Raw genomic sequence first — 22,305 nt, forward strand, 5'->3', positions numbered from 1 at the left:
TATTTGACATAGAAATTGGGTCACTCTGTGATATCTGTACCAGGAAGTTTTATAACAATGAGAATGAGTCTTCCTATTATCACAGTAATTTATTTTTTCTTATCACCAGTACTGTAGTTGGAGAAAAAATTGCAAGTAGAACTCACCTTACAGTCTATTTCAGAAGAGCCTAGATTGCCTCATATGATATATGGTATATATTTCGTCATAGCATTTCTTACATATAATGGTGGACCTCACATTTTCACATATACGATGCCACCATTAACAATCATTACAAATAATTCTTCTTTGCAGTACACTTTACTAGAACTACCCTATTCCCACTAGCTATCTCCTCTCTTACTGTTGCGTCAAACGTCTATTTAATACTTATCCTACATTTCTTTTGCTATTCATTATTTATTCACTAGTTCACATACCGGTATACCTTACTGTTTATACCAGTTCACTTTTATAGCCGATTCTTTATTCAGTTTGCTATTTACTATAACAACTTATGTGCACCATCAATAATAATTTCTACTATTCACACCTTCGTCATTCTGATGCCTTGATATTAATTTAATTCAGTACCACTAGACAGTTGTCCACCGCTGTGGTGTCGTGATAGTGGCTTCGCTCCCGAACCCAATGGGCTGGGGTTTGATTCCCCACTTGGGACGAGTTGCCTGGGTGAGGTTTTATTCGTGGTTTTTCCCTCACTCTTATGGCGGCCCTCCAAAGCTGCTGACACTCTCGGCCGGCCTCCATGGATATGTCAAGCATGGTAGCTGGTGACCCAGCAGTGGAACCCACTCCCCTCCCGACGGGAGACCCCCTCAGACTGTTGAAATGAGAGGGGTGGTTTTCACCTCAGACCGTTTGAGGGGAGAATGTGGGGGGACGGCTGGGGGTGGAATGGACTTGGAGGGATGGTGGGACTGGTCGTCAGGATGTTAGCAGTTGTGTCAGTTCGACGGGCTTGCAACTCATCCCAGGGGCGCACAATAGATCTCAGGTCGCGGTGCACAGGAATATTCCTACTACTCTTATCTTGAGCTTTTCTAGTTCACTAATATTGGTCACTCATTTCTCTAAAATACTATTCACTAGTCTTTTCTTTTTCCTTAGTAAAACAGGTCATCAGCACTGATCTGTACCTCTTTCACTGAACACTCCCCCCACCACTTCGTGTCTTGCACTTTTTTCACTCGCTTGTCTTCCTTATCGCTATAAAATCTCGTCTCCCCCGCCATAATTATGACCACTTTTCGTTATTCCCATGTCTCACTTAACTTCTGACTTAATTCCTCGCACTTTTTTTTTTACAATCATGCTCCTAAAAATTTCCATATCCCCAATAGTCACTAGATGAGTCTTCTGAATTTTTCCTTTCAATCTCACCCTTATTACTCTCACTTTCTTCCCAATTTTCACTTCTGACTCCTGGATAATCTTTTTCCCACAACTCTTCTTCTTCACTTTTCCCATACTTCTTGTGCCACTCATCCTCACTTCAAGTGCTTTCTTAGCAGACTTGCATTCCTCTTACTCTGCAGTTCAATGTTGATATTATACCTCGTTCGTCAACATGTGAATTCTTAACCTCGTTACTATCTCCTGTTGCAGTGTGGTGACCTCCGACAATCTGATGTTCTGTTCTTGCAATTGGGATGATTCTTTTCCACCATTCCTCCTCTTTCCCTTGGTTTAAGTGGTTATCCTCGATTTTCGGCTGATTTACTAATTCTTTCCTCAGCAAAGCTGACCTCTTCTCCATTGGAATCTGTCTGCTGTTCACGTTCATTCTTCTGTTTGTTGCATATAATTCGAATTCAGGGTGCTCTTCGTTCTTTAAGCAAAACTTCAGATCATAAAATTTTTTCATTCACTTTCAGCTTATTTTCGTACATTTTAGCGAATTTTTTTTCGATCTTGCTGCTTTCATATAAGATAGTAACTTCTTTCTTCTATTTCTGACTTCAGTTGACATATTTACTTCTATTCTCACTCTTGAATTACTAAGCTTTCTTCGGTTATTCAGAATAACTTTCTTTATTCTTGTATTTTTAAAGCTCAGAAGCATAGGCCTATTGAAGCCTCTCCCGAATCTGTACGAATGGTCGATATCTTCATCCCTCAATTCCAGGTTAAAGATCATTCTACACATGTCATTTACTATCTCCAAGGTTTCCAGTTCTTTTTCGCGCCCCATTTTTTCAACATAAAAAAAATTAGTTCTTTTTCCTCGTATTGCGATCGTAGTCACTCATTTTCTTCTTTAATTTATTGTTCTCTGCTATCAAATCCTCTATCTTCTCGCTGGTGTCTGGTTCTTCGTTGATATTTCATTCTGTTTCACTCCTGTACTAAACTTCTTTTCCTCTCTCCTTAATTCACTAACTTTATCATTTCTTGAAATAACTTGTACCCACTCTTCCATTTCATTACCTGTACTTCACTTCTTCCTAAATTCTCACTTAGGTCAGAGACCTTTCCACTTGAGTACACTGAGTGTTGTGTACACGCAATTGCTTTCGATGGAGTTCTGCTGTAGACTCAGTTTGCCTCATATATAACTTCTTTCATTGGCTGTCGTTTCCTTCATGCTGTTTCATCTGCACTTCGCCTTCCATCTCGCAACCATGATTGTACATGAGGGTGTGGATTGAACTCTTGAAGTGGAAGATCAGCACTGCTTGTGAATATCATAGAAATTTATTCATCTTCATGTTCCGCAATACACAATACCAATAATACTAGTATTAGTATTGTTTTAATTTATTGAAATGAAAACAATATTTAAATTAATGTAGTTTTCATGGTGAAATAATATTTCATATTAGTCAAGGTGGTTTCGATCATAGGCAACAAAGAATAATCCCATGCTTATAAATTCATTGAGACTGTATTGGGCCTGATCACTGTCGAGGGATGAGCATAAAGTTTTTTCTTCATTATTTATAGAATGAAGGATCTTAATGCATAACAAGGCAGAGTTAAATTAGGAATACTAACATATTCTATACGTGTTTTCCAGTTTGAATGATTATTAGTTCTAAACCAAGGAACTTTGTGCTTTATAATGGAGTTCCTCAAGGCAGCATATTAGGCCCTTTTCTCTTTCTTGTATTAATAAATGATTTACCATTCAGTCTGCCTCAAGATCTAATCATGTATGCAGATGATACCACCTTAATAACATCTCACTCAGATCTTAACCAGTTAAAGTTGTCACAGATGAATAATCTTAACATAGCTAAGCAATGGTTTCACTCAAACAAGTTAATGCTTAATGAAGAAAAAACTCAGAAACTAATCTTAGGCCTTCCCAACACACTAGATAATGAAATATCTTATGTTAAACTGTTAGGTTTTTATTTGGATCCAAAATTAGGATGGCACAAACACATAGAAAGTATATGTACTAAATTGTCGAGGGTAATTTTTGTTTTTAGGAAGTTAAGGCCATTGGTTTCAACAGAAACTCTCAGACAGGTATATTTTGCACTGTTTGAATCTCACATTAACTATGGAATTCATATATGGGGAAGTGCAACAGGAGTCAATAGCATCTTATTACTACAAAAACGAGCACTGAGGGTAATATTCAATAAAAGTACCAAGGAATCATGTAGACCACTATTTCCAGAGTTAAAGGTAATGACAGTTTACAATCTATTCATTTACAGAACCCTGATATTACTTGTATTGTATTGTATTGTATTGTATTGTATTGTATTTATTAACATTCCATGGTATTCATACATGCTTACAGCTAGAATATGGAACAAGTCAAAAAACTTAATACTATTATAAAATCTTAATTTATAGTCACAGTCTAGATGAAATATATACAGACGAGATTTACAATATAGTCTACTAGTACAACACATAGTTTTAGTATGAATTTCATGAAGTGTTATTGAATGTCATGAATTCACCTACAGAATAGAAGGTGTGAGAAATTAGGTACTTAGATCCAACATAGATCTTTATCAGACTAGATCAGATATACATTCCTTCAACGCTAGAAATAAAGATAAATTAGATTACACAAGGTGCAGATTGAGTGTGAGCTCAAATACCTGCTTTTTTAATGGCATAAATATATTTAATAAGTTACCATTGGAGGCGAGAAAGTTACCAATAAATAGGTTTAAGTCCTGCATACATAGATGGTTGCTGAACAGATCTTTCTATTAAGTGAATGAATTCATGGAGTGTGATGTAAATAATTATTGTATTTTAGAAATGTAACCCTTTCTTTATATTTTAATTTGTCTCTTTGTATTTTAATTATACCTTTTGTCCTTATATAAATGTGTTAACCTACGGCATACTCTGTTTATCTCACAGTGTTTGCTTTGTTTATTTCTCAGTGTTTGTTTATTTGACTATGTATGTTTATTTGCTTATAATTATTTGTTTACTTGTCTATATTTATTAGTGCTAAGTTTGTTTGTGCATGTGTGAGTGTATATGTGCGTGTGTGTGTATTATCGAACCTGATGATGTCATATCCAGGCCTTGTACACTGGTTTCTGACAATATTATATTATTATTATTATTATTATTATTATTATTATTATTATTATTATTATACCTATTCTTAAAAATCAATTCCATTTAATCTTACATTGAAGGGAAACTGAGCAATATTAATCTTTTGTAAATTTGATTACAATGGTTTTATCAATATTAAGTGCTAGTTTATTTGCATTAAACCAATAATTAATTAGCTTGAACACAATATTGGAAGTGTTGATTTTTTTATTTAATTTATTGTATTCCAGAGATATTAACATCACCAGTGTACCTTTGAGGTGTTTCAACCTAGAATGTTTCAAGAATGTAATTCTATTAACTTGTAATACAGGTATTTTTTATTATTATGTTAATACTATTTTCTTAATTTGTTTTAGGTTTGTGTTATGCAGAATTTGGAGCTAGAGTTCCTAGGGCGGGTTCAGCCTATATTTATAGTTACGTCTGTGTTGGAGAATTCATAGCTTTCGTCATTGGATGGAATCTCATTTTAGAGTATGTAATAGGTAAGTTACGTTTCTATAAATTTTTATATTACAGCTATTTGCAATTATAATTCATATTTTATTATTAATGCTTAGCAGTAGCTGTAACTTGGTTTTATAAAGTTGTACCATTTAAGCATTACAAAATAAATGCATTCCTTATTCATTTACTCAGGATTTTAATCTGAAATAGAGGAAACATACAAGCACTAGGCTGCTGTTGTATATTACTGAGAAGTACTTGTTATGTGGGAGGTGAGTGAGGTAAATTTGTTGCGAAACACCAGTTTGAACAACTTCTGCTTAATGAACAAAATAAAAACGAAATAGTTCCAAATTTTTGTCAATATTTGATGTGTTAGAAAATAAATTCATGTACAGTTCATGCTCTAGGCAGATTTTAATACACATAGAGAAAATAGATAAAGAACTAGTCGGAAAACTTAAATTCTTGACTTAAATATATTATGGCATTTGAATATTTTCTCCCTCCTCCTCATTAGTTATGAAGATACAAGGTATGGAAGTTGGAAACTATATATGAATCTAAAATAATGTATGTTGTGAAGCACTTAACAACTCATTTCCATTTCTCAGTCAATCTTTTCTTTTATTGTCATATACATATTTTTCCAGTTCGCCTAGGATAAATTTTGATACAATTTCTGTATTGTTCTGTGTATTTTTTTGTGTGTACCGCTTCAAAAATATAACTCACTAAAATTTCTAATTCACCCAGTATGTTGCCACAACTTTTTCTGGGCCTTGGTCATCCTTATTATATCTCTGCCGGTGACTGATAGTTGAGTTTGAAGTGGCTTATTTTGTCCGTAGGCATCAGACTATTAAAATCAAAACAAAAAATATCTGGTTGACTTCATTCCAATGACTGATCACTGCTTGCCTGACTCTAAGCTGAGAATTTAGTCATACTTTTTGTCACAGATTAGGCCTAGTATAATCTTTTGCTATCCCTCTTCTCTCTACCACAAACTGTGAAAGGCAGAGGTCTGTAAATACTCCATTCCTCACGATCTTCAGCTCTTCTCTTTCAACCTTGTGTTCCTAAAACCTTTATCATAATTAATATCTTCGAACAATATTGTCATCTTATTCTTGTTTTATAAGAACTTCATCAAGGACCTTCTTAGAAATTCTTTCTGCTTCTATTTTTGAATATGGTCTATTTATTCGTCTTTTAATCTTACCACCTACCATTTTTAGATCACCAAGACTTTGAAAAATTTATGTTTACTTTTAATTCATATTCCCTGTTAACATACCGGTATTTGTGAATAGGTACTGGTATACTGTGTCATCAACATACCGTCATTACCAGCATTGTCAGAAATACTATACAACAGGGTTACGATAATGAATAAACAATTGTTTTATTCTTTTTAAGGTTCTGCAAGTGTTGCAAAAGGACTTAGCAAATACCTGGATTCTCTTTTGAATGAAACAATGGAACGCTCATTTCTTGAAAATATGCCAGTGGATACAGCAGGCTCTCTTGCTGTGTCAGCATATTTTGATATGTTTGCATTTGGAGTGTCATTGATTTTAGCAGGTAATAACATGAAATGTTTATATTATTGAATTATTACGATCTTGAAGATAATTTTGAAAAGTCGCTATTGATAATAATTGAACTATTCTCGTTATGTCTTAAAAGATAAGTAAATTAAAAATAGTACATATTCCTTCCTAAATCATTATTTTGCAAGTTTAAGCTTTGTCACATTTCTTCACCAAATATAGACTACCGGTATATAGTATATTACTATTACTGTATTACTTTTACATTTTTAACGCTATCATATTTTGACATGGATGATTTTACATACCGGTACTTTCATTTCCTTGCTTAATTTTTTTTTTTTTTAAAAATGCTATTTTATATTACAACTATCTGTAGGTATCTGATTACAGAAATGAAATATGATGACAACTTTCAGATACTGGTAGTAGCTTAAAGAAAGATGGCTTTTAGATATCTTGATTATATTTGATTTTGATGAAAATGTCTTTGGTCATTATCATGAAAATTGCAAGAACCTTGGAAGGATGAAGGTGGATACCTTGAAAGGATAATTACTACCAGTACTTTTCTGTCAGTTTTGTGGATTTTAGAATTTCGTTGTTTGGAAAATTTTCTCATACACTTCTGTAATTAACAAAAATTTCTAATAAAATATTTAATATTTACTGTTACTACTGGCCACCCTCCCCTATTAACTTCTGGCTTAGTTGCCTCATGAGTGATATCTTATTGATGTCACTTATGAGGTTCAAACCTACATCGAACAGTTGACTCTGCAGTGCAGTGCAGTGCAGTGCAACTTTGTGAAAATTTCTTTAGTAAACTGTGTTCTTCAGTTAAGTCTACAAAATAAAAACTGCAAAGGAATAGCATATCGTAACTTACTGGTATCATAATATGAGGATATTATATATATATTAATATATTCCCATTGCACATATTTTTATAATTAAATAGAATTGTTAATACAGAGCATGACAGACAACAATATTGTTCTTATACTCTGAGTATTGTGAGAATGCAATATTGGCAATGATAATACGTAACTTAATTTCATAATTGAATTATTTATGTATGTATGTATGTATGTATGTATGTATGTATGTATGTATGTATGTATGTATGTAATTAGAGGTTAGAATGAAACAGCAGGCAACACACAACTAATATTGTATTTTCTATATTTCAGCTGCACTTGCATTGGGTGTGAAGGAGTCATCTTTAGTTAACAATTTATTTACATTCATAAACGTTGGTGTTGTTTTATTTGTAATACTTGCTGGTTCATTCAAAGGTAAGACTACAATTTTACAATATGGTACCTATAAGATCTCTGTTTAAAGTTAGAACACTTAAACCATCAGCCAAGTATTTTCTTCACTTTATCAGATTTATTGAAAATAATCGGAGAAGAATTACTGATTAGAGCAGATTTTATTATAGTACCTCAAGTGACAAACAAAATACCGATTAATTTAAATTACAAAATCGCATCCATGGTGCTACAGCCCATGAAGGGCCAAGATTGACCAGCCAGCTGCTGGCTTCACGCCTACATGCCGAAACAGAGTTGGACGATCATCTAACCAGAATGGAGGTATCGTGTGGTTAGCACAATGATTCCCCCAGCCATTATAGCTGGTTTTCGCTACCTATTGTAGTTCCCCAAGTGCATCACGATCAGTGGCGTATACTGGTTAAAGGGTCTGGGCTACCGCTGACCCTATTATTACACAAAATATATCTAACAATTACTTTAATTTAAATTACTATGGTAAAACTAATAATACAAAATTATTACATTATGTTATATTATAAACTTTTTCTTTTGTAATTTCCTTGGGCTACCGCCGATAGCCCCGGTAGCCCGCAAAATACGCCCCTGATCACGATGCTGGGTGAGCACCGGTCCCACACACTGGTCGAGACTTCATGAGAAAATTTCTTCCTCCATGAGGACTCAAACCAGCGTGCATTTTGTAACACGAGTCCTAGGCAGGATGCCTTAGACCATGACGCCATGGCATGGGACTGTAACATCTCATACAGAACACAAAACATCTATAAAAGCATCTCAACACACAAACAAACAAATACAAACACACAGGTATATACAAACTCAAATGCAATACCTGCAACAACTTCTCTGTAGGACACACAGGCAGATCATTTCAAACACTCTACAAAGAACACATCACAAATCATAATAAAATCACAGCACTTCCACATACGCAGAACACATCACAAACACTAATCACACGTACAGCAACATAAACACAGACATAGAAATTCTCATTCATTCATTCATTTATTTTATTCCATAGATCTTACATGAGCAATGAAGCTTTAAGATGTGGAACAAGTCAACATTTTACAATATTACAATTACAATTTTTACAAATTTTTATAGTTTTACAATTTAGTAATTTTCTACAATTTTGTGCAATTTTTTACATTTTTTTTTTTTTTTTACATTTTGGCGAGATGTAGTGAGATGAGATGAGATGAGGTCCGAGGATTCGCAAAAATATTACCCGGCATTTGCCTTTTGGTGGGGGAAACCTCGGAAAAACCCAACCAGGTAATCAAATCAAAGGGGGGGTAATCAAATCAAAGGGGTTGATGCCAAGGACTCGCCATAGACCATCCGGCTTCAGTCCAACGGCTGGGGAAAACCTCGGAAGAAACCAAAGACCAAAGGGGGATCCAACCCAAGCCTGAACGCAGCTCCAGATCAGCAGCCCAGCGAGTCTGCCGACTGAGCTACATCGATGGCTCTACTAAAAGTATACAATACATAGCCAATCAGATTATTAAATTTACAAACGCAAACGATCATTCATAAGTTGAGCTATATGTATAATACAAAACAAGTTAATTAAATTTTAAAGCATAAACAATTGAACCAGTTGTGATATACAGAAATTGATAATACATATCATGCAAACTACTTCAAATTACAAACACAAACAATTTATCAGTAGAGCTATATAGATTATTATTCAATTTAAAGCATATACAATTCATCGGCCAAAACTATACAAATATATACAATACAAAGTAGCATACTTTCATTAAGCTATACAAATTTGTGCAATTAATATCAAGTAGATTAATTCAATTTATAATCATAAACAATTCATCAGTTGAGCTATACATATTACCATTCAATTTACAGTAGGTCTATATACAATTCATCAGTAGAGCTACACAGACTAGTAATCATTTTAAGAACATATACAATTCATCAGCCAAACTATACAAACATATACAATCAAATTAGTTCAATTTACAAACTTATTTTCGTTAAGCTATACAATTCATATGAAGTATATTAATTCAATTTATAAGCTTAAACAATTCATCAGTTGATCTATACAGTATACTATTCAATTTACAGTACATACAATTCATCAGTTATGCTAAACAAAAAAATACGATACATAGTAAACAGATTAAGTCAATATAAAAACATATTTTAGTTGAGCTATATAAAATTGTACATGCCATTTAAGTAGAATAATTCAATTCACAAGCATAAACAATTCATCAATTGTGTAGAAGGTATGAGTATGTAGAAATTTGGTTAATTCTTTTCTGAACCTTTTCTCGTGGTTCTTCAAATCTTTAAGATAATTAGGCAGTGCATTGAAAACTGTTATACATGAATAGCGAACTCCTTTTTTAAAACAGCTTAGACTAACAGAGGGTAGATGAAGATCTGATTTATGTCTTGTATTAAAATGATGAATGTCTTGATTAGTACTGAATTTATCTTGGTTCTTAATATACAGCATCATTAGGGAAAGAATGTATTCACAAGGTAAAGTCAAGATTTCTAAGTTTCGGAAAATATTTTACATGAGGTTCTTTTATGCACACCGGCCATTATTCTTATAGCTTTCTTTTGTAAAACAAAAACGTGTTTAGCTTCAGACGAGTTACCCCAGAATATTAATCCATATTTCATTACAGAGTGAAAATATGCAAAGTACGACATTTTAAGTAAGTTTATATCACCAATAGTAGATAAGGATCTTAATGCATAACAGGCAGAGCTCAATTTACGAGTAATACATTCTATATGCGTTTTCCAGTTCAAGTGATTATCCAATTCTAAACCAAGAAACTTTGTGCTTATAGATTCTTTGAGATGAGTTCCATTTAATCGAATACTGTAGGAAACCTGAGCACTATTGTGTGTACTAAATTTGACTGCACTGGTTTCATCAACATTAAGTGCTAGTTTATTTGCATGGAACCATTCATTCATTAGATTCAGCACTGTATTAGAAGTATTTATAAAATGATCGTATTGTTTGCTTGAAATAATTACACTTGTATCATCTGCAAATAAAATTACATGGGATGAATTGTTTATGGTCAAGGCTAAATCATTAATATAAACTAGAAACAACAATGGACCTAAAATTGACCCCTGCGGAACACCATGTTTAATATTTCTAAATTCTGAATAAGTAACTTTATGACTATTTGGTACATTTATTTCTACTTTTTGTTTTCTATTTGATAAGTACGATGTAAACCAACCCAACATCTCATCTTTAATACCATAAAACTTCAATTTTTTTACTAATATACTATGGTCTACACAGTCAAATGCTTTAGCCAAGTCACAAAAAATCCCACCTACATGTAGTTTCGAATTTAATGAATTTAGTATTTCATCCACCAAACTAAAAGCAGCATTCTCTGTCGATTTTTGTTTTCTAAATCCAAACTGTTCTAAAACTAATATATTGTTGGATTCCAGGTAATGATATAATCTATTATACATAACTTTCTCAAACACTTTTGAAAATGTTGTTAATAATGATATGGGTCTATAATTAGCAATAGTACATTTATCTCCCTTTTTGTATATTGGTTTTACTATTGAATATTTGAGTCTTTCTGGAAAAATACCACATTGCATTGACAAATTGCATAGATAGCTTAACGGAGGGGATAATATTTCAGAACAAGCTTTCAGAACTTTACTTGGAATTTCATCATATCCAGAGGAATATTTTGTTTTTAGTTGTTTTATCACATGCATGATTTCTGCTGCGGTAGTGGGAATAAATTTGAGACCTAAAAACTCAGTGTTAAATGCATCAGTTAGGTAACCAAGTGCAGCATTTCTGCACAATCTTGAATGTTTAAGTTCTGAATAATATTTATATAGAAGTCGTTAAAATGATTTGCAATTGATTTTGGGTTATCTATTTTACTATCATTGATTTTAATGCAAGTAATATTTTCACTCTTTGAATATCGATTAGTTTCATTTTTAATAATATCCCAAATAGTTTTAATCTTATTATCTGAATTTTGTATTTTTTCATTCAGATACATTTTCTTTGCATCTTTTATAACTTTTGTCAAAGTTTTACAGTAATTCTTGTAGTAATTAAGAACATGAGGATCATCACTATTCCTACTCATGAAATATAGATTCCTTTTTCTAGCACATGATATTTTAATTCCCTGAGTTATCCACATGTTTTTACTTTTAGATTTTTTCACCACCTTGACTGGAAAACATTCATTGAAATAATTCGTAAATGTAGTGAAAAATGCATTAAATTTAGTATTAATATCAATGGTATCGGTACTATATACATTTTCCCAAGATTCATTTTGTAGACATGTATTTAAATGATGAAGAGATTCAGCATTTATAATCCTTTTTTTTTTATTTTTAGATTAACGCTTTGGAATTTTTCACTCATATTGAAAACACTTAGAATTTGTGCATCGTGATCAGACAGGCCATTGACTAATGGTACTGTTGAATAGGAATTCAATCTACTTTTATCTATAAATATATTATCAATGGCAGTACTACTTCCAGCTTGTGTTCTGGTTGGAAAACTTACTGTGTGACTAAGATTATAAGTTTCAAGAAGTGAGTTTAATTTTCTTTTACGTGAGCTTTCTGATAGATAATCTATGTTTATGTCACCACAGATTACAAATTCGGTATGTGGTTTATAAAGTATTTTTAATAAAGAATCTAAGTTAGTTGTAAATTTCTTATAATCTCCCATTGGCGCCCTATAAACACATAAGATAATTAAATTTGATATCTCATAACCAATTTGTATTCCACAGATTTCAATATCTTGTTCAAGACAAAAATCAGATATATCAATTTTACTAAATAATAGATCCTCTCTGATAAAAATACAGGCACCCCCTTTTTGGAAGACATGTCTACAGAAATGAGAACCTAATACATATCCATGTAAAGACAGTTGTAGTATTTCCTGTTGCTTCATATGATGTTCAGTTATACATAATATCTGAGGTTTATGATTTTGAGTTGCTAAAGAAGTGATCAATTCATCAGTTTTTTGTTTTAATCCCCTAATATTTTGATGAAAAATAGTGAAGTTACTGTGTTCATTACTAGAAACATCAGAGCATTTACAATTTAGTTGAACTTGTTTCAAACACCTTACTGGTGGGAGGTTTAACCTAAAAAAGGAGAAGCCCTAGCATTAACTAACACAGGAATATTACAACTCTGCTTTTTAACATGGCTGCCTCTGATGCTATTAGCAATAAGAACCGAAAGGTGCTCCTTGCCTCTACCATTCAAATGCAGGCCATGTGACGTATATTCATACCTTCTTATAGGGCTTACATCTATCAAACCAATGTGTGATGCCCCAGGTCTCATCAGAGCCCTCTCAAGCCGCATATTCACACTCCGCACCCTCCTGCGAAGATACGGCTTGTCGTACCTGCTGAAAAGACTGAGAAATCCCACATTGGTATGGCTGCTCATTTCAATTATGTTGTTGACATCTTTCTCAATAGAATAGTTACAATCGTTATCAATACTATTACCTGGCCCACCCACTATAACTACATGATCCCTCTTAGAAAAATCTGAACTCAATTTCATCATATCCTCAACAACATTCTTGAGAGGAGCATTAGGCTTACATACACTAGATACTTCAAACTCATCGCCCAGTTTCGACTTCAAAAGTGAGGAAATAGCTCTTGCATGGCTGCTTCCTAAAATCAATATTTTACTCTTACAATCATTAACCTTATCTGTTTTCTGACTTACCTTTACTAGTGTCGATACTGGGTCTGAGTTCTCCTGATCAACATTCATTGCTTGAAGAGCACTGAATTTGTTGGTCAGTTTGATTGATGCAGCATCATCCACAGAGAAACGTCTACTCCTAGATTTGGAATTCTTCGGTTTCATCCAAGTGTGAGATCTCCCTTTATTCGAAACACTAATGCTATCCTTCAAAGCTCTCAATTTATTAATTTCACACTTTGCCTCGTCTAATTCCAATTCTAGGGCTCTGATTCTCTCCAGTTGATCGCGCATCTTTCTATCATATATACAATCACTACATTCCCAACTACCATTGTCAACAAAATTATCAGGATCTATATCTATACATTTCCAATGAAAACAGAAATTACAATTATTACATACCAATCCTTTCACTACAATCCTTCTACAACTACGACAGTTTCCAGACAGAGCAGCCATAGCACACATTATGTATGTACTGTATCTTATTTACAAATTCAATTTCACTCACTTTTCAATTTAATGTACTTACGTATATTAGTTTTAGGTTATTTCTACCCTTTAGTATCACCACACTATAATATTTCAATAGGCCAACACTACACTTTATCACTTCACTATACCACACTTTTCGACGTTGAAACTACACGACACGTCACTGCACTTATATTTCGGTCTAGATGAAACTTCACTATTTATGTTTTAAATTGTTTCTACTTTGAAGTATCACCACACTACAATATACACACTACATCTTCAACCGAAAAACCCAGAAACTAAACACACTAAAACTATTATGATATATATAGGCACACAAAAACACACCCACATCAAATCTTCAACACACAACTCAATTTCAGAACACATTCTTTGACTCCACATTACACTACACAAACACACCCCCACAGGAAACTCAATCAGAAGGCGCGAAGACCCCCAGTTCTGAAAATAGCCCACAGGCTGAAACTATTCGACAAGATAACCTAGTTAATTAACACGTGAAAGCATATGTATACTTTATATTCCGAACAACAGACAAATTGTATTAAATTTCACTCTCAATCATATTCACCATCCTTATAAATAAGAAGTAATTCGTTAAAAATCTAAATATCACAATAATACCCAACCGAGAAAATAAATGTTTCACATAGTTACGGGGATCCTATGATTTCCCTGATGACCTTATTAAAAAAAAAATATATATATATATCTTGAACTGAGTGGATTCAGGTGATCTGGACAATTGAAATTTTACGGTAAGAAAAAGAATAAGTAGACGTACTTATATGTGCACATTTATACTGTACTGTTGTTGGTTATAAAATTTCACAATAAAGTAACAAACTTTGATGTACCTAGTTACATATGCTATCTTTGCAGGAATTTAATAAACTTAGATACTTCAATATATTATGTTTGTACTTATGGTCTCATAAAACAAGTGACATACACTCAATTCAAAATTACTTTTAGTTATAGTTTTATGATAACCATGGTTTTAATTTTCAGCTGAATCCAAAAACTGGAATATAAATCCTGAAGAAATAGATGAAGAATATCGTGCTAGTGCAGGTAGAGGAGGGTTTCTTCCATTTGGAGTCAGTGGAGTCATGAAAGGAGCTGCCACATGTTTCTACGGTTTTGTTGGTTTTGACTGTATAGCTACAACAGGTAATTCATCCTTGAAATGTGAACTTTGACAGATATAAAACATAACACAGAAAGAATACTGGTACTTCTGTGTCGACAAAAAGGGCACGGATTCATGACTCACTATGTTTGTGATGGATGTCCTCAATAATTAATTTTTTTAATTACCGGTATCTTAGTATTTAATGAAAATATCAAACCTATTTTTGAGCCCAATTTCTAGCAGTCTTTAACTATTTCTTGCAAACTTCCTTCCATTAGTTTCTAATTTGAAAGAGTTCACTGTGTGGTTGATTTACTTTTCCATAAATATGAATGTATTTTGGAATTAACAGTATAATTGAACCGTATTTTGCAGAAAGGATCCAACTCGCATGATACTTAAACTGAGAAAAATGCACTTTAAAGTTAAACGTGAGTAATAAATTCACAAATAAATGTAACTACATACTTATTGCTTTAACCAAAAGTGTATTATAGGACGTAGGTATCTTTATTCAAAATATGAATGCTTGGAATTATTTCATTATTGATACATTAAATTTGTTTGTGTTTTGGTTCCTTTCTGCAGAATGTGGTCCTTACTTTTATACTTACTAAAGGAGATTGCTTATAGAGTTATATTATTTTTAACGATTTATTATGAGAAAATAACTTATTCAGTGTAATTTTTAATACCATCTAAAATGCTTATTAATGCAATGTACAGAATGTCTGACTCAAGCCATTCATAAATTGTTTTAAGGCATCACGCACAAAACGACTAAGGGTGGACACACAATACTTTTCGTCGTTGAAATTCTGTAACTCGTAGTGCTGGTATTTCAGTTTAAGTAATGACTGAAAACAGCTGAAATAATAGACATAGGTTCGGTGAACTGAGTGATATGTTAATTCATACGATGTGCCTGAGTGAAGAAGCAAATATTTATAACATACGGATATCTCGTAGATAGTTAATGGCTAGTTAGTTAACTAGAGTGATGTGTTCATATGAATGTTTCGACTGCCTGAGAGGATTCGATACTCGGTCCTTTCTTCGTACTTCATAATTTCGAACTTCGATTCCAGGTGATTATATAATATTCTAATTATACCACTTTAAAATGTAAATACGTAATCCATCGCAACATCATATGAACCAGAATGTTCCACAGCAGTACCTATAAAAGCTCAAATTCAACTGTTGGTAATCGTTCACGATTCGAATCTCTGAAACTTTTAACAGCAAAAGTGAAAGATAGCGAGGGAAGAATTAAATATAAGATGTTCTAGCAAGCAAACTACGTCGACATCGTCCAACTCCATGCGGGTTGTTATCGATCTCGTATGTCTTAGACCATTCAGTTTGTTAGGCTGGGCACACACTTATCTATAGCCCGACCACTGACATAAAAACCTGTGCCGCAAACCAGTGTTCGTTCGTGCGCAGGTTCTCATAGTGGGGGTCAGTTGTGTTGTAGATGCGCTCCCTGATCGACGTCTCGCAGCAAATACGTTTTAAACTATTCGAAACAACAGTCGTGTTCGCGTCCATTCTTTCACTTTTCAATCAATTCATATTCCATTTCGACTTATTGTATATAGGCTAGTTAAAACAGATTGTAATTTATAATAATGGAAGGGAAACCAAGTGTGCGCGGCAGGCTTTTGAAAAGTGAAAGCTCTGCTGCAGACACAGCTTTTGAATCGGATTCACAATTGGAGTCTGACTAGTGTAACCCGGTCTAGCAAGCTGCTCGCATAGTGATGACGTCTCTCCCTCCATGGCCACGTGAGTATTGGAAAAGTTGAAAGTGTTTTTGTAGTTGGTCGAGCTAGAAACAAAAACGTTTGTGTTTTCGAGAACATTAGAGTCATGGCATACTAGAAGCAGAAACATAAATTAGTCTTGTAATGGTGGTGGAGGATGATGTGGTTGTAGTGTTATGGCACTGGATGGACTCCGGTTGAAATTCACTATGCTTGTTGGGTTCGGGTCTTAAAGAAACGAAAATATAATTTTTTTCGCGAATTATCTACTGATTAAAAAATAGTACGAAAATGTTAATGCATGTACTATTAGGTGTCCACTCGGCACCATCCAGAACAGTAAACTACCAGTACGATAAGTTATTATTTAGTTCAACTTCGTATTCGTAATGGCATTTGTATCGTCTCTATTGTCATAGACACAGAGCATTGATTATTTGTTTTACCTGGCAGACTGATAGATTACTCTTTCTCATGCTCCTACTGGAGTGACATCTGACACCTTTATCAGCTGTACCTGAACCCTTTGGCCTTTGGCCTCTGGCCTCTGCTCTATCTGCTCTCCATATTCCAAGTGCATGCGCACAACGAAATGTTTTGCCTTCAAACATTGGTCAATGTTTAAACTTGCTTAAACATGCTGTACAGCATTTTTGTATAGTGTTAGATAAGTGTACGGCATTCCTATATTAATCATTAAAAAAAAAAAAAAACATGTTTGAGCATGTTTAAGCAAAAACGTTTTTCCTTAAAGCAGTTTTGCTAGATAAGTGTGCACCCAGCCTTACAGTTTGATTCCGACTTTTTTCTTGGTCATCCAGGTTTCGACGTTCTCAAGGTAGTGTCACTAGGCATGATATATTCAAAATATATTTAAATAAGTTAATAAATTGTGTTAAAATTCTGTGCTGTCTGTTCTTTGAAGATATGTTGCTTATTTCGAATGAAACGAAATAAAATTCATTAATTTGAAGAATTGGATATAACTTTCGTATTAAGAAAACGATGTTATAGGAACTATAAGAAGAGCAAATGACTAGATAAAACATTATGCAAGACTGGAATAAACGTTGGCGAGGAGAAAGAAAATAAATAATGAACATAGCAGATTGGCAGCACGTATTTAACATCTAATTATCATACGAAGACTAAAATTCGTAACATTCACGTAATGATGTCGATGAACGTATACACGCCCCATATTCCTCCTGCGAAATCATTAAAGGCCTCCATACGTGTTATTTGAGCTGCCTAAACAAAAATGAACAGCTTAAGCCATACACCCTGTACTTTGGGTTCCCGTATTTGTACTATTTACTATGCTAATCAGTACGTAGTTGTTATTATGATAATGATTACAGTAAATTATATTCACTGGAAGGATATGATGATTGCAGATTGGTTTACAAGAAGTAAGCCATATGGAAAATATTCCGACATTTATATTTATACTGGATGTTCCACTTGCTACCGAACCTGGCATTTAATTTCCTTAATAATTCCAACACCAATGAAGATATTGCAATGAAATTGGAACAGAAGTACCTTCGTTTTGTGGGAAATGAAATGGATTGTATGTCGCGGTCCACTTTGCTTTTGATACATGGGGTAGCAGTTCGCCAGCCAGCCTGTCTTTGTCCACTACACTTGATCAATCTGATGCCGTCTGATTATTTTTATGGGAATATCTCCAAGTAAGAGTTTTCTGAAACAAACCACGAACCATAGACGTCTTGAAAGCAGACATTACCGAAGAAATTCAAGCAGTGATAGCGGATGTACTGGCAAGGACTTTACAAAATATAGATTCAATCCTGTCTGGACGTAGATGGTGCTCACTTCCAACACATTTAATGATGTTTTCACATTTCTCACAAAACGAAGTAGGTCCACTTCAAATTTCGTTGCAATATCTTCATTAGTGTTAAAATTATCCAAAAAATTCCGAGTTTGGTAGAGACTGGGGACACCCAGTAGTTCTCTAAAAAGTACCATTCTTCTCCACTTTCATTAACTTCCCATTTTGTCTCAAAATTTTATTCACATGGATTGAAAGTAACTTACGTAACGTTTATAAAAAAAAGTCGACATTTTGTCTTTATTGATTCTAATTAGGTACACTAATTTTGCTCTGTTTTAGGTGAAGAAGTGAAAAATCCTCAGAAAGCTATACCAATGGCCATCATTATTTCACTTGGTATAATATTTTTGTCTTATTTTGGAGTATCAACTGTACTTACACTGATGTGGCCGTATTATTTACAGGTAAGATCACCTACCCTTTTTTTTCAAGTTATTTACAGGTTTTTATTGGAATATAGAGTTCCCAAAAAAGAATGTTACCAATAGCAGTACCACGATGCTATCAGAAATTATTTTCTTTCTAAGTTTATTGAAGAATAATACACAAGAAAGCAATTAAACGTTCTTTATTAAATTATAATAGTTTAAATTGGTGTATAGCGTATTTCGGCATGTAGAGGCCACACTTTTTTATTCAAATTAGTGCGAAAAATGGGGTGCGACTTGTATTTGAAATACTTAGCTAAAATCAGTTTTTCATCATCATCATCATCATCATCTTCCTAACAAGTATTAGGCCAAGTGGCCTGTTACGGTCTCAAACTAGAATTTTCAGTCCATCTCTTCTTTGGACGGCCTAGAGATCTTTTGCCATATGGATGGTAATGAAGCAGTGCTTTTGGAATTCTGCATCGATTCATTCGTTCGAGATGACCCTTCCACTGAAGTTGATATTTGCTGATGAACTGCATAATGGGTTCTATTTGAAGTTCTTGCATTAGGTCCTCATTTTTTTTATGATCCCAGCGAGTATATCCAGCTGTTGCTCTCATAAACCTCATCTTACTTGCTGTTATTCTACTGACATCTTTATTCTTCACAGTCCACGCTTCGCTACCATAGCTTAATACTGGCTGTGCTAAGGTTTTATACAAAAATCAGTTTTTAAAAATGTAAAAGGTAGTCTGTGTCCATCAACAGTGATGCTTTTCTGTTCTTGCAGTTCGCACTTGCACTGTCTTTTCGCCTGCTTTATTCGCCACAGCTTCACCTAGCATGTTAAAGAATATGGGAGTTTCATCAGCATTTCCAATTGCCCCCATGCTGTAGTAGTGTCAGCGTATCTTCTGTAACTTGAAGACATGTTTTTAAAATGTGAGCAGCTTCTCCTGGTATGTGTCAGGAAGCTACCAGCCATAACTTCCCTACAGTTCATTACAAGGAATCTTCATACTGTCTAATATCTTGCGGCCTTCGAACTGTAACATTTCCGAATATTATTTTTACATACATACTCCAGGAGAATTGTTTTTAGTTTTGGATATTTCGCTTTCTTTCTGCTTATTGATTTTGAAACGTTATTTCAAGAGCTTCCATTGTGCATTATGCACCACTTGAAATTTAAATTTCAAGGTGTAACTTGCTCTTCCTCGACCCATGTCACTGATCAGTGATGCAGGTAGTCAATTTAAGTAATGATGGAGAAAGGAATGCTAAACACCCCTTCAGCTTCTTTATTCTCTTGCGGTATCTTCATCTTGACATGCAAATGTAGGAATTTGCAACATTACCATATATCTCAATACTTCTGTTTCTGCTTTTGTTCTTGCGCCAAATTAAACAAAAAAAAAAAAAACTATTTTTCTTCCCAATCTACTCTCTCAAAAACTTGTGGGATTTAGGAACCTGTACAGATTGAAATTACGGTGTTGAGGTGCTGCTCTGTCTGTAATACTGATCATAAATGAAAATAGATCCTATTTTAGCATAGTGTTGAGAATGAAAACTTCAAAAAGCCTATCTTTATACAGAGTAATTCCTATAGAACCAAAGCCAATGTTGTATCTACAATTCACGAACAAATGAATGTAAAATTCGCAGGAGACTGCCTGGGTTCATGTGAAAAACGTGCACATCTCATCAGATGCTGGAAGTGACCGCTGTTCTTTGCTAGGCACATTCAGACAAAGTGCGTCATATTTTACTTTATACATGCCAACATCACACCATCAGTGTTCCTGATTTCTCTGGATGTTGCCCTTCAGTTGTTCAGGGTTTGGGACTTGTCTTGGAAAACCATAACTTTAAGATATCTCTACAAGGAGAAATCAGGGCTGATAAGATCGGGTGAATGTTGTGGCCACAGACCAGCAGAGATGATTTGGTTGTCAAAATGACTGCATATTGTTTTCAGCGACTCTTTGGACGTATGGTAGATCGTCCCATCTTACTGAAAATATCATTATCTTAGCTCCACGTCATTCAATTGCTCCACAGACTCTATGAACATCTTCTTAATGTTGACTGTATTCTGGAAAAAATTGGCTTGATAATCCTTAAACAGACATGCTCATCATACTCCCACTGTTTCCTGGGATAATCGACGATAAAGATTTCTTAGGTGAATTTTCCACACACGTTCTTCAATGAAATACGTCATATTTATTGTTCAGTATTTGATTTTTGAGATAGTTCTCGGACTTTTTTTTTTTCCTGGAACATTTAAGTGGAACCATAGGCTGTACGGATAAAAATTTGTTCAATTTTTGTGACATGATGACGTCAATTGTATCATGGAAACAGAAGTGTAAGTGGTTTCCCAAGTGGTCAGTCTCACCCATCTTGCTCTTTTATCCATTTCATATGCCTCAATGTTTTCTGAACAATAGTTTTTGAAACAGTGGGTATATGGATTATATTGTTATGTATATTTATAATATATGAATGTCAAATGAAATTCACTATAGTACAGTACTGAAGAAAGTATATATTGCATTTTATTACTTTAGTTCGAGCATAGACATTTCACGCAATAATTGGCATTTCCTCAAATCTCCTGTCACTTTTTATTTAAATAATTAATTATTGTTCTCCCTTCCACTTCACTACCTTTCCCCTTCCTTGCCCTCCTCCAAAGGTTGGACCTTTAACTGCTTGTTATTTGCCCCGATTCTCTGAGCAGCTCATAGATGTTGCTAGTGCGGAGAAGTGTAGACCACTTAGTTCATCAGAGACAGTGCATCACAGGCAGAGGATCCACATTACACTCGTAATGGATGACAATGACAATAACGATGGAAAATTGTTGAGATGTCATAAGGGAACCAGAGTACCTGGAGAAAACACGTGTTTGACTGTTTCTCCTAAATGTAGATTACACACATACTTAAAAATAAAGTAAGAAAAGTTACTGATACAGTATTAAAAAAAAAAAAAAAAAGAAATAATGTCGAGACTTAGATATATGGGCT

At 34.0% G+C, this 22,305-nt stretch overlaps 1 protein-coding gene across 3 annotated transcripts in view; it reads left to right on the forward strand.

The window, feature by feature from the left end:
* LOC138705902 (high affinity cationic amino acid transporter 1-like) overlaps window positions 1–22,305 on the forward strand; it is a 111,149-nt gene that overhangs the window by 55,847 nt on the left and 32,997 nt on the right. For all 3 annotated transcript variants that reach the window (XM_069834655.1, XM_069834654.1, XM_069834656.1), the window contains 5 exons: window positions 4,908–5,036; window positions 6,421–6,585; window positions 7,748–7,852; window positions 15,140–15,301; window positions 19,173–19,297. In XM_069834655.1, coding sequence (XP_069690756.1) covers window positions 4,908–5,036; window positions 6,421–6,585; window positions 7,748–7,852; window positions 15,140–15,301; window positions 19,173–19,297 — 686 coding nt within the window. The remainder of the gene's footprint in view (window positions 1–4,907; window positions 5,037–6,420; window positions 6,586–7,747; window positions 7,853–15,139; window positions 15,302–19,172; window positions 19,298–22,305) is intronic.

The sequence above is a fragment of the Periplaneta americana genome, chromosome 9 (genome assembly GCF_040183065.1).
Source record: "Periplaneta americana isolate PAMFEO1 chromosome 9, P.americana_PAMFEO1_priV1, whole genome shotgun sequence".
NCBI lineage: Eukaryota > Metazoa > Arthropoda > Insecta > Blattodea > Blattidae > Periplaneta > Periplaneta americana.